We start from the raw sequence: 14,460 nt of genomic DNA, 5'->3' as shown, positions 1-14,460 counted from the left end.
CATTATTGGCATTGTCTATGGAAAATAATACAAAAAGTTATGTATTTTCCTCGCATTTTTTAAAGTATTATTTAAAGGAAACTCTGATAAAATAATTAGAAAATTGAGTTCCTGTGATAACAATATTTATCGCTAAAGGGTTATATTTCGTTACAAAAAGCTTATGTGACAAATTTGCAATGAAATTAATCATGTATTTTGATATCTTTTGCGATCAAATTGTATTTGTTGCTACTAAAGCGATGGACTTTGTGATGACATTGCTAAATTAGTGACGAAATTTTACTGTCGTTAAATGACATGCATTATTACTTTTAAATATCCCTCAAGCCCCTTGTTAAGTATGAATTTTACAAGATCTGCAATTATGTTAATGGCTTAAAAAGAGTATTTCATTATAAAAAAAAAAAAAAGAAGAAAGAAAAACTACATGTTATCTTATTGCAAGACGGTAATCTCATATATTTTATTTAACAATCAATGATAAGCAATAATTACTTTTCACTTTGATATTTTAACTTTGCATTAACTTTAGGACCATATGTCATTATGATTTATTTCATATAAATTTAATTTTTATAATTTTATATATTGTACAAGAATTATTTCGCAGATGAATTTAGCAAGTTATGTCGCTTATAAAAGAGGCACAACTCTAAAGTGATAGTATGCTCCACATATTGAAAGACTCTTCTTTAAATTCAAGCGACCTATTGCTCTCTTAGACAACATAAGAGCACCATTTAGACAATCAATTGCTCACTTGTATAATGTAAAAGCGTCCTTAGGCGACATAAGAGCCCTATTTTAGGTAATTAATTACCCACTTAGACGATATAAGAGTGGCTCTAGGCAACATAAAAGTGCCCCTAGGCATTGTATGTAAGAGTGCCACTAAACAATATAAGAGTGCCCCTAAGCGATGTAAGAGCGTCCTTTCAGGTAACTAATGCACCTCTTAAGCAATCAGAACACCATCATCAACAACCGATATGTAACGACCCGAAAATCGGACCGTTACCAGCGCTAGGATCCAGATTGACTTAAGGTCGCCGGGACCCGTAGCAAGCCTGCTATACTCTCTGTGTACCTATAAAATCTCATACATGATCATACATTTTATGTAAAACAAATAAAACTTTACTCTGTACCAAGGCTCAACCTATGCATGCACTATCTCTGTACTACAAAACCCCTTATTAGAGCTCTCATCATTGCTCTAGACGGGTCAAACTCTTACCATATTAAGCCTGGTTTTCATACTCATCAATAAAATATTTACATAAACAGACCATGTATACAAAAAGGGACTTACAAAACATATGGGTCAAGCACAATACTATACTTTGTACAATACTAAAACATCTCTTTTACAAATATTACATGTCCACACTATGCTATTACACAACTCTTTACTCTTTTCTGTACTCTACGGAACTCCCACTGCTCTCTGAACCTGCAAGACTGGGGTTAGGGGAGAGGGGTGAGCTATACTAGCCCAGTGAGTAGAACAGTAAAAACATGTTAATAAACATGCTTACATGAAATGCATCACATCACAAGTAATCACATACCGAACGGACTGAATCAAAAATCCCTCAGTGCCCGGCCCGCGAAGGAGCTCCTCAGGACTTTATTATATAATCAATAGTACCGAAGTACCCTGTGCCCGGCCCTCTCGGGGTTCCTTAGGACTTTACTATGCCCGGCCTTCAATGGGGCTCCTCAGGACTTTACTGGGAGTGCTAATGAAACAAACTTTATGTCCGTTCGCAATTTCAATAAATAATGCAATGCACATATTAGTGAATTCTAATGCAATCAACCTATTGCATAATCATGGTGCATGAAACATGCTAAAAACATTTAATTTCTCATATTAAAAAAATTAAGTTTAGTTCCACTCACATCTGGCTAACTTTGTACTGACTCTGAGAACTCTGAAGCAGTGCTCACTGCTGATCTCTTCGGTTCCTCTGGTCCGTTCCTCTTGAAGATCGAGAGGATAGGCGATCCTAACGTGGAAATATGGAGAAACTCGCTCTCAAAGTCTTCAAGCTTCAAAACTTGGGTTTTTAGCTCAAAAGCTCTGTCCGTGGGAATGCAAAGAAAAATCTTATCCATTGACCGACATGTGGCCTTTTATAGGTGGTTGGCCAGACCACCTTCGGCGGCCAAACGTGATTCCAAAGCCATGCATGTTCGGCGGCCGAACATCACTTTCGGCGGCCGAACCTGGCCTTTCTCACTTGGTGCTTTTCTTTCAAAAACTCATTTCCTTTTCACTTAAAACATTAAAACATATTAAAACACTTTAGAAAACATATCTATTACCCTTCTAGAGGGTTCCGACATTCGAGATTCCACCGAACTGTAGGAATTCTGATACCAGACTCTAGCCGGGTATTACACGATACTCATGTAGCTTCTCATTATGGCAACATAATACCAAATCTAATCAATGTCAAGCCATCAAAGTAGATGGAAACATAAGTCAGGTAATATTTATTTAAACATACAAGTTCATATGTTGAAACACTTATATTTTAGTTATATATTGGTAACTTTAATCCTCTCATTTGGATTAAAATGTACCCATAAAACATCATTATCACAAAACAAGTAGCAAAGAAACTAAGGTCTCCAAGGTCAAAACACAAGGCGACAAGTTCGTCAAGGGAAAAGTCAATGCAGTCACCATAGTGATTTGTCACCAAATTCCCATAAGACGATAAATTCGGCACTAGAAATAATCTAGTATTGAATCTAAAGATTCAACCACTTTAGGAGGGACTATTGATTAGATCAATATTAAAATATATTAAATATAGGTCTCAATAATTCAAATCACATCAGTTATTCGGATACTCTATAACTCTTAATAAAGTAGTAGAATCTTAATTACAATAGAACATTATCTATATCATAATATTATCTTTATCTGATAGGATTTCATATCTTAGTTTATCTAGAATTTCATATCATATTCAAATTTTATCTAATATACACTATATAAGGAGTTAACAACCTCATATTATTCTCTCCAACAGTAAATTCCATAATTTACTTATCATATATACTGATTTAAGTATCAGAGACTGTTCTCCTATTTTGCAGGTTCATATCCGAAGAATTATTATGTGAACATCATCAATTATATTAATTTTGCTGAAGAGGTATATGTGCTATACATTAATTTATTTAGATGGGTATTCTGAAATTTTACCAAGTGAAAATTTTAAAACTTAATAAAATATTCTTATAGAATATAAAATTAAATCAATTTTAAATTTTTATCAAATTCAAATATTAATATTTTGATATGATTTGGTAATTAATATTGATGGCGTCAAATCTACAAAAAGTAATCTATCCAAATCTAATGAAAGCTTATCCACAATACTAAAAGCTTTCCATCAATAACTACGCAAATAAACAAAGAAATAAAAAGGGGACTTTGATAAAAATAAAACTAAAGAAATCAATAATAAGTAAAAAATTAAATAATTAACTTGAGAGAAAATAATATAAATAAATTTTAGTTAAAAATTAGATTTATTTTATTTGTGAGAATTAATCACTGAAATAAAAATAAACTTTTATTAATTTCAATAAATTAATTCTAATTATAAAAAACTTCCCTTATAATCAATCTCTATTTATATGTAAATTAATTAGAAAATATTCATTAATTAATTATAATTAATAAATAATTTAAAAAATATCTATTAAATTTAATTTATTAATTATATTAAAAATTAAAAAAATCTAATAAATTTAACCACGTGATTTATTTAAATTAAATTATATAATTTCTTAATGGGTTACACTAATTGATATGATAAAAATTAACATGTTTAAGAAGTATTTTTCAAAATTTTTAATATGTAAAAAGTAATTAAATATATTATGCATCATAGTTATAAAAATATATTTTACAATAAAAAATATAATAATAATAATAAATAATCATATCTTATCTCTTGTATATTTAGCAGCAAGATGTGATCGATGACTGACGGAGAATGATTTTAAAAAAATGGCAGCAAAAAGGAGTTTTTCTAGACAGCTTGGCAAAAAATACCTCATTTGACAAATATTTTTGAATCTCACTCCTTTATTATTATTTTTTTTTCAACACAATTTAGATAAAAATCCTTTTAAGTTAAGGCTTTGATGAGAATGCACAAAGCTAATAGGAAGATGTCTACGGGCTTTTGAGCTATCGTTGCTTCTTGAACTATAATGGTAAGGATTAATACCAATCAGTAAGGTAAGAAAGATAGAGGCTGCAACTATGAATTGATTCGGGAGAATATTTTCTATGAAATATATTTTTTATAGAAAATATTTTCTGCAGAAATTATTTTATATGGATAATATTTTTTAAATAAAAATTATTTTTTAAAAAATAATAAAAACTAAAAGAAAATACACAATCAATGCAGTGTTATAGCATATGACAATATATTAATAAACAAACATATAGATGGAGACAATAAATTATTTAAAGAAAACAAACAGAAGCGATTCACAATGGAACGCTTCCTCTTATAACCTGCAAAAGGAAAAAAATTATTTAAAGAAAACAAATCACTACTTCCACCCATAAAGAATAAACAAAAAGAAAAGGATTAACAATTTCTCCCGTTGAAATTAAAAGGTATTCTCTCTTCTTTTACCGTATTCAAATAATTAATTACAGATTTTATGGGTAGAAAGAAATTTTGATGAGTTACAAAAACTCACAATTTTTTTTTCATTTAATTTCTTGATTTTACTGTATTTTAATATAAATATTTAATTTTAATTTAAATTTTATTTTTAACAGTTTATAAAGAGAAATTGAGAAAAGAAAGAAAAAATGTTGAATTAAATGATTTTTTATACTGAGAGCTACAATCTTGACCAAACCTGTAATCTAAACCTGTAATCTAAAGCTAAATTTTGTCACCTAAGTAAGGATAAAATCAGTTTCAAAGATGAATTAAACTCAATCAGATTAAAATAGAGATAAGATAAAAATAGTAGATTTTATTTTAAATTATTAAGTTTTATCTTTTTTGTACCTATATAAAGGTTCATAACATTAAATCGATAATTATATTCTACCTCTCGCTCTTATTTCCTCTCTTGCTGCCCCCCACTCTCTTCTCCATTTTTTCTCTTCCTTTTGCTTAATTTTTATAATTTTATTATGGTCATGAGTGACTACACAATTTATTTTCAGTTGAAAGTTAAGTTAAATTGAGATTTGTTCAAGTTGTGAGGTTATGCACTCTAACTCTATTCATTTTATTTCTATTTTTTGTCAATTTTTGATTTCGAGGAACACCACCTCCATTATTATTTTCTTGAGAATTCAAGAGGCCTATCGAATCTCTTGGGAAAACAACTTATAGCTAATTAAACTAATTAAGTCTGTAATTGTTTAATTGGGTTAATAACAAGTAGTAATTAATATATTAGTTTATGTTAAGAAATTAACAGATTTGATTTAAATAAAACGCGTATTTTTATTGATAAGTTTGGATTTTTTTCTCTTAACGCAGTTGACTAATTAAATCTATACGCGTATTGGGGTTGTTAGTTAACTAGAAATTAATTTAAGCGCGAAATAAATTAATTTATTCATAAGGAAGAATTGGTGGGATTCGCGTATTTGACCACTATTCTAACTAATGATCATCTGCAAAACACCTCAATTTGATTACCTTCAGCCGAAAATTTTAACTATTTATTTGTTTCTCAAATTTCAATTGCATTATTTATTATTATTTGTTCATTTCAAGTTTATTTTTATTGGTTTGTCCAATGCACAACCACTTTCATAAAAAAGAAAAAGAAAACTATATTCTTCTCACTTTTTCGTATTAAACTATTTCTCTATTTCAATTTGGTTATTTAAATTAAATAAAATTGAGGTCTACGTGGGATTGATACTCACTTACCCTATCTATAAGTTCTTACCGGTTAAGAAAAAGAAAGTGAATTTTAAATTGACGAATTCTGACACTCGTCAAATTTGAAACTAAAATTTTCGATTTTAAATATATAAAAAATGTATCTATAAAATTTCAAAGTCTAATTTACCCAATAATAAAGTAACGGTCTATTGTCTATAGAAATCCATAATCAAGTGCAACATATAGTAATATATAATTGAGGGAGCAAAGCTCAACCTCTAAATCCACACGTAAATACAATAATAATTTTATAATATTTGAGAATCTTAAATCAATTCTTAAACTGTCATCCCAACAATATTTTACAATTAAAAGAAAATACAGAATTCTAGGAGATGATAATATATTAATTAAAAAAACAGAGATTAAGATAACAAATCATTCAAGAAATATAAGTAGAAGCCATACACACTGAATCGTCTTTTTCTATCACCTGCGAAAAAAAAAAAACTTAAAGAAAAGGGATAGCAATGCAAAGCTTTGTACTATTTCCCTTCAAAAGATTTGTTATATATAGTTTTCCTTCCATACAAGAAATGAAAATATTTCTAAGTTGGCTTAGTGTTGATTTTGCTCCTGAGTCTCCATTTTTTTGCATTATTTATTGGAAAAAATCTTGATCAAAGAATTGTAATATTTTCAGTGAATGAAAAAAAAAAAAAAAGAAGAAGAAGTTGCAGTATATCAATGCATATATACAAGTGTAAATATTTATGCTGATTGAATTTTTAAATATTTTAGGAGAAAACCTCACCAGTAAATGTTCTAATTTCATAAATGTCCAAATGCAAGCTGAAATGCTCAACTCAGGGATGTGCTTCGACCAGCCTCTTCTGACCAGAGATATAAGAGAAATATCAAATTACCATAAGAGCAAATAAAAACTAATTAGGATAATCATTTTTCCTTGAAAAAAAAAACATAATTTAAATTGCTATATGATAAAATTATAACATTACCCTTAAAATTTATTTCTTTTTTAAGATAATCTAAATTATAACATTATTTGACTATATTTATAATACAATCAAATATTGTAAATAAAAAAAACAAGAAAGTGAATTAATGAAATTTCCGTAACAAAAATAAAATAAAATAAGTGGCAGACTTTATAAATTAAATCATTTATGAAAATGAATTTAAAAATACTTTTTAAACTTAAGGAAACAGAGTACTTATCCACTTGGTTTAAAAATAAAGTATAACACAAACAGTTAGAAGAAATTTTGAATTATAGTTCTATATATTAACTCTCACCAGCTATTCGTAAAGGATTATTGTTTAGCTTTGGACAATCTATGATTCGAACCTCTGGATGTGACGCCATGTTCTGTAGGCAATTTGGCAATGCTCTGAGGTTGTTGCAGCGTTCAACTTCCAACACTTTTAAACTATTGGTAGATCCTCGAATAAGCCATTCTGGAAAGTCCACAATTTTTGGCAACCATCCTAACACTAATATTTGGAGGCTGAATTGCGTTTCTTCTCCCTCCTCCATTCTCAAATCCAGGTTTTCACAATCACCAATACAAAGAGTATCTAATGTTGTTAGGCATTTTATACTTTGTGGCAAAGAGATCAATCTTCTACAACCAGAGATGACCAGTCTTCGAAGTTTTTTGAGACCTTGCATGTCTTCAAACAAATATTCCAGTTTGTGACATCCAGTGATGAAAAGAAATCGAAGAGACTTCAAGCAACCTATTCCACCCGTTGGAAAATACTTCTGACGCGTAGTTATCCAAAGCCATCTGAGGTTAATCATGCACCTTATATCTTTGGGCAACTCTTGAAGATCCCTACATCCAAAGAGAAGTAGAACCTGCAAGCTTTGTAACTTACATATTGAATTAGGGAGTCTTTTGATGTTAGAGTTCATACATAAATTAAGATATTTCAAATGCTTCAAATTGCCTATACTTGCTGGCAGCTCCTCAAAGCTTGAATAAGTCAAATCAAAGACTCTCAAGTACTGAAATTTTGAGCAACATGTCTTAATGAACATTTCACTGCTTATTCCCTCTCTTCTTTCATTTATAAACCAAATGGTCCGCATGCATTCCAAGTTTTGTAAGGTTTTAGGAACATCTTTCGGAAGTGATTCAGGATGGGAAAAAGATACATGTCGAACACTCTTGGCAATCTGTTGAGTGCTGTCGAGAAACATTGAGCATTCATTTTGTGTAATGGATAATGCTAGATCATGTATTAGATCATGCATTTTACACTTAACAATACCATAATGTTCAGAAAAATCTTGGAAGAAACACCTAGAACACAACTCTTTAAAGTAGCGAAAGCCAACATCTTCTAACTCTTGATTCTCATTGGAAGATTGAACAAGTCCATTTGCCATCCACAAATAAACCAATGTAATATCGTCCAATTGATAATCCTTGGGAAAAATTGAACAATATGCAAAGCATCTTTTTAAGTAAGATGGCAAATGTTCATAGCTCAATCTTAAAGCAGGCAAAATATCATTTTCCTTCTGCTTTAATTCCCATATCTCACTATCTCTTATAAATTTCCACTCACGTTCATCAGTTACAGAGTAGAGCAACGACCCTAAAGTTATGACTGCTAGCGGAACTCCTTTGCATTTTCTCACTATTTCTTCCCCAATTGTTGTCAAATTTGGATTTTGTTGTACTTCATATTCTTTAAATGCATATTTAAAGAACAAAGACAAACAATCTCGATGTGGAAGAAGACTCAAATTTTGGGGAGAGACTGTGCCCATGATTTCAGCAACACGATTGCTACGAGTGGTGACTACAATTTTACTTCCATTAGCACCTCCCATTAACAAAGCTTTCAGTTCAAGCCATTTTCTAGGGTCCTCACTCCACACATCATCTAGGATGAGTAAATATTTTCTTTCATTCAAAGCTTCTCGCAAGGATCTTTGCAGCTGGTCTATACCCATATCCAAATATTTCTTATCAGGAGATGCAGAGTTAAGAATTTTAATAATCACCTTATCTAATTCAAAGACATCTGAAACACAGACCCATAATTTCAACTCAAAAAGAGTAGCTACCCTTTGATCATTATACACCAATTTAGCAAGTGTGGTCTTCCCAAGACCTCCAATTCCAACAATTGGAACAATGCAGACATTTTCACCATCAATATGTTGCAACATTTCAATAATGTTATCTCTAGCTTGATCTCTCCCAATGACATTAGAAGCATCTACAAAGGAGTGGGTCATCTCCCTCTCCCTATGAATGACAGGCCCATAAAAAATTCGCTCAGTAAGACCAAACTTGGACTTAAGAGCTGCGATTTCATCTACCCTCTCTCTAATCTGCTTGAGTTTATGTCCCATTCTAAATCGGAACGCAAGTGGATTAGAGCTAGAAAAGAATCGGCATACCTTTGGAGTGGTGTTCCCAGCCAAATCTTCACATTTAAACTCATCCACCACATCTTCTGCATCATATAGGACTTGTTTGAGATTCTCCAGCCAAATCTCTACCCGTGGATTCTGCGACGACTGCTGCTCTGCATCCAAAAGCACGGCTTTGATGACCTTCAAGTTCTCCTTAATCTTCTCAAGATCGCTTTCAAGTCCCCATGCCAAGAAGAATTCTTCCAGAGCAAGAGAGCCCAACTTCCCAAGAACACTTTCTGCAATGCTGAAGAGAAAAGATTCGGCCATTGACCTGTTGCGTTTGGATAGGAAAAAGATAAATGATGAAATGAGTGGACTTGTTCAACTTTATCATAATTTTAATTTAATCACTCAACTTTAATTTAAATATCATTCAACTCCCTCTAACATGTTATTGCAAGTTTTTAAGTTAATTCAATTAACATATTATTTCTCTCTCCTTACATCTCATATAAGTTCATGTTTCTAATTAAAATTTATTGAATTTTAAATATTTACACTAACCATATCATATAAAATTCCCTTTTTATTATTATTATGTTTTAGCTATTAAATGGAAAAATATAAACTTTTTAATTTTTTTAAATATAATTAGACTTTTTTTACTCTTATTATTCATTTACTTTTTTATAAATTAAATATTCAATATTAACTAAATTGAAATAATTCATATATTTGTAAATATTATTATGAATATTATTAATTTTAACTTTAATTATATTTTGTTAAATATTATTTTTATTTTCTTATTATAATTATTATAAGCTACCATTATTAAACATAATTTAAATATTTTGTCTAGTTAAGCTATTTATTTATTGTTGGAATTTAAAAAGAAAATAAAATAATATAATTAATGAATAATAAAAAATAACTAGTACAGTTTCCTAGTTATTAGGAAAGAGGATATTATTAAAATTTAAATATTTTTTTAGTATATTTAAATAATTGATTAATAAATGTTATAAATGAAATGACATTTAATTTAGATATTAAATCTAAGACTAAGAAATTAAAATATTTAATTTTAAAAGTATTGGGATATTTGATTCAAAAAAAAAAGTATTGGGATATATTCCATAATTTTACTAAAAACTCAAAGATTTGTTAAAGCAGAAAAATGGTAAATTAAAAATGCAAAATAAGAGCCAAGAAGCAATATTATTTTTTCAGATTTATTAGATGTAAAATGTTAAAATCTTATATTTAATTATGATAACAGTTAAATTTTTAATTTTAAATAATAAGATATTAGCTTTTAAATTTATTATAATATAATTAATTTTTAAAATAATTTATTCAATTAAATATAAAATTTAAAATCTATATTTAAATAAAAATATAAACAGCGACCGATTTAAAAATTTTGTTCAAAAGCCGATTTTAACGAATAATATAAAATATATAAAATAAATATATATTCAAAAATTTATAAAAAATTAATAATATATTATAATTAAATTACAATTTATCTATTTTTTATTAATTAAAATATATTAATAACACTCTTATTTTTATTATTTAAAATATATCTTCAAACGGATAAATAGGTTATCGCTTATTTTATTATAAAATTAAATTTTAATAATATTTATTATAAAAAATACTATTTCTACTATAGTGGTGATATGCAAACTCATAAAAAAATAATTTTATTAAAGTAACATAACTATTTAATATAATATTTATTATAAAATTTATTTATTAAATTATCTAATCCATTAATTATAGAAATAATATTTTTATTTTATTTTCTTAAATTTAAATAATCTAACCTATTATCGATAAAAATAATATTTAATTTATATTTAAATATTTTTAAATTTAAATTATTTAACTTATTATCCATTGAATTTATATTTTTAAAGTTAAATTATTTTTTAAATTTAAATAGTCCATGAAACTCTTAATTAATAAAATATTATTTATAAAATACTTTTATTTATAAAAATTTAAAATTAATTTCTCTAAATTTAAATAGTTTAATAAATAATTTTAATTATATAAATAGATTAGAAATTAAGTGAAATAATTACTTCTTAATAATTAAAATAACGTATAGAATTAAATTATGTAGCAAATGTATAATTTTAAAAATAAATTTATATATTGGAATTGAAATTTTAATGATGAAAAATAAATTTTTTGATTGGAAAAAATAGAAAATGAGATGGATAAAATAAAATAAATAATTAAAATTAAATGAATTAAAGGGTATTCAAGGCGGATGAGAATTTATTTAATAAAAAATTAAAAAATTAATTTTATAAAATATAAAATATTTTAATTGAGTAGTTTTCAAATAAAGGTTAACTAATAAATTTTTTAAATATATATGGATTTAATAATAATTTTTTTTAATATATATATATATATAAAACTAATTAAATATAAAATTTAAAAATTTCCAAGTATCTATGGTCCCGAAGCCTCTCCCTAGATCATATAAATGAAAAGTCATTGGTAAGTTTTAAGTACTTTAATAATTATTTTTTAAAATAAATTCAATATTACTGTCGACAAAGTTTGCATGTTAAAATAAATTAATAACTAAAAATAAAATTTGAGTGTTTAAATTTTTTAATTTTATAATATAATTAATAAATCGGTTTTTATATTTTAAAATCGAACACTTAAATCCTTCAATAATCAGTTTGTTCAAATAAAAAGTTTTTTCATCTATAATTCCATTAGTCAACAGATCAAAAGGAGAATAAATATTTTAAATACTTAAAATACTCTCAATAAATACTTAAATTATTGCTAACGTGGGTAAAATATTTTATATTGTGTAAACTATACTTTTATTTTTAAAATTAAATCATTAAATTTTTTTATATTCAATCCGTTCAAAATTACAGTTATTCCATTTATTATAAATATTAATTTAAAATTATTAATTGGTCAAACTTCTAAAGGTATAATTTAATTTTAAAATATTTTTATAAAAATTTATAATTTATTTAAATGTTATGTGATACCACTTAAAAATAAATAAAATTATAAATATTTTTAAAAATTTTAAAATTATTAAAAACTGAAATATTTTAATGAATGGGTATTGAAAAGTAAAAAATATTAAAATTTAATTAAATATGATAACTTGCATAAAAGTGAGTGTTTTTAAATTTTAATAAATGAGTGAAAATAAATAAAATTTTAACTTTTTAGTATTTTTAATTTAAAAAATAATAATAAAAATATTTTCATACTTTTAATTATAAAAAAATAAAAAAATTAAAATATAATTATATTAATTATAAAAAAATTTAAGAGTTCAAATTTAAAAATATAAGAATCAATTTGTTAATTATATTAAAACTTAAGGATAAACATATAATTTATTCATTTAAAAATAATAAAAAAAATAACAATAAAAATGAATAATTTTTTTTTATTTTAATAGATTAATTATAAAATATTTTAATTATTTAATTTTAAAAATATAAAAATTAGTCTCTTAATTAAACTAACATTTAAAAATTAAAATATAATTTATCCTCAAATAAAACATTCCAACGAAATGTAGCCGTTGATAATTTTTTCAGTACTCTTTTATTATTTTCTAAAATAAATTAAATATTAAAAAGGAAATTGTTCCGTCGGTTAAATAAATTTAATAATTAAAAATAAAAATTGAAAGGTTTTAATAATAAATACTGGGGAATTCTTTTTAAAAATAAATTAAATATTAACGATGGAATTTTGCGTGAGTAAAATGAATTAATAATTGAAAATAAAAAACTGAAATACATAATTTTTAAAATTTCCTGTAAAAAAAAAGGAAATAAATAAGAAAGGGCAATCACAGCACATTTTAATAATTAAATTCAGAAACAAAAAGAAAGAAAGAAAACCAGGTTTCAGGCGCTTTCCCTCTTCTTCTCGGTGTCTCTTTCTCTCTTTGTTGCTCTCATTCTCTTCCCAGCCCCACACGGCCTCTCTCACTCTGTCTCCTCTCATTTGTCGCTCCTGGTACTCGCAATGGTGGTTTGTTTTGACATGGTTATTTATTTGATTTTCTAGGGGTTTGGGATTGTTAATATGGTGTGTTTTTCTTTGGGTTTTTCAGGTTAGTGTTTCATTCTCATCATCCCTCACAATGGCATAACTGCAGGTTAGTGGGTGTTCAGAATTTATATTCTATTAACTGTTGATTAATTGTTTTCAGGGTTAGATTATGTGAGCCTTAATTGGTACGAGTGTTTGAGAATACATGAATTGATATGAGCCTGAATTAAAAAAAAAAAATTAACAGCTTAAATGGGTAATTGAAAATTACCTTTGTGCATCAAAATATACCAATTGGGTGTCATTTAAAAATCCAATTTTGCTGCAATCTATATTGTTATACTGTTGTGATTCTGATAACATGTGTATGCAACTTTTTGATTGGTCCTTCATTCATCATCTAGCAGCCAATGTGCTTTTCATGTTACCCTTGCATATTTTTTATGTCATAAGAATGGATTAAAGATTGGCTAGTTGTATTGCTGCTTTTGATAATGGAATTTCTCTGTACAATATGATTGCGCAATTAATTTGGTATAAAGAACAGGGACTTGCTTGTGGATTTTACCTAGTATATAGTGGCTGTCACCAATTCTTTTGGCAATCTCATCACTTGGTGTTAAAGGATTTTACCTTACTTGAATTATTTCCATGGCTTTGTTGAGATTTGGGTGCCTTTCTTTGCCATTTCTTTTAATTTGCTGATAAAATTTTGGTATTGCTAATTAAGTTAAATAAATATTTTCATTGCCATATACCATTTTAAGCAAAACATAACTACAAACACAAATAAATGTATAAGCACCAATCATCCATAAGTTCATTCTGACGCTCAGGAGGTCAATGCTAGGATTGGAATTGCTAAGCTTGGAAATCAAAAGCAGCAAATAAATATAGAGATATGATGTCCAATTTTAAGTAAAAGAGTGAAAGACCTATTTTCATCACTGAGGAAACAAGGGAAAATGGGAGCAATACTAGAATGAGCGCAGAACTTTCAAAATTGTCATGGTGCCATAGATGGTCATGGACTATTCATCGATATAAGTGGATCAATTAGTTATACGGAGAAAATGGTGAGTG

The 14,460-nt window shown here is 27.1% G+C and overlaps 1 protein-coding gene across 5 annotated transcripts; it reads right to left on the bottom strand.

Moving 5' to 3' along the window:
- Positions 1-6,197: 6,197 nt before the first annotated feature.
- Positions 6,198-9,675, bottom strand: LOC122721244 (putative disease resistance protein RGA1). 5 transcript variants are annotated; one of them, XR_006352037.1, is made up of 3 exons: positions 7,276-9,675; positions 6,721-6,799; positions 6,198-6,399 (listed from the first exon to the last, which is right to left on the bottom strand). XR_006352037.1 is itself a non-coding variant. In XM_021746713.2 (3 exons), the coding sequence occupies exons 1-2, from the start codon at positions 9,631-9,633 to the stop codon at positions 6,768-6,770; spliced, it is 2,442 nt and encodes an 813-aa protein (XP_021602405.2). In that variant the 5' UTR covers positions 9,634-9,675; the 3' UTR covers positions 6,198-6,399; positions 6,721-6,767. The 5 variants fall into 5 exon arrangements, 3 of the variants coding, with proteins under 3 accessions (XP_021602405.2, XP_043815858.1, XP_043815859.1); XR_006352038.1 differs by having other exon boundaries at positions 6,721-6,796; XM_021746713.2 differs by having other exon boundaries at positions 7,224-9,675.
- Positions 9,676-14,460: the final 4,785 nt, after the last annotated feature.

The sequence above is a fragment of the Manihot esculenta genome, chromosome 9, assembly GCF_001659605.2.
Source record: "Manihot esculenta cultivar AM560-2 chromosome 9, M.esculenta_v8, whole genome shotgun sequence".
Lineage (NCBI taxonomy): Eukaryota > Viridiplantae > Streptophyta > Magnoliopsida > Malpighiales > Euphorbiaceae > Manihot > Manihot esculenta.
This window is presented reverse-complemented; position numbering and strand designations above follow the sequence as displayed.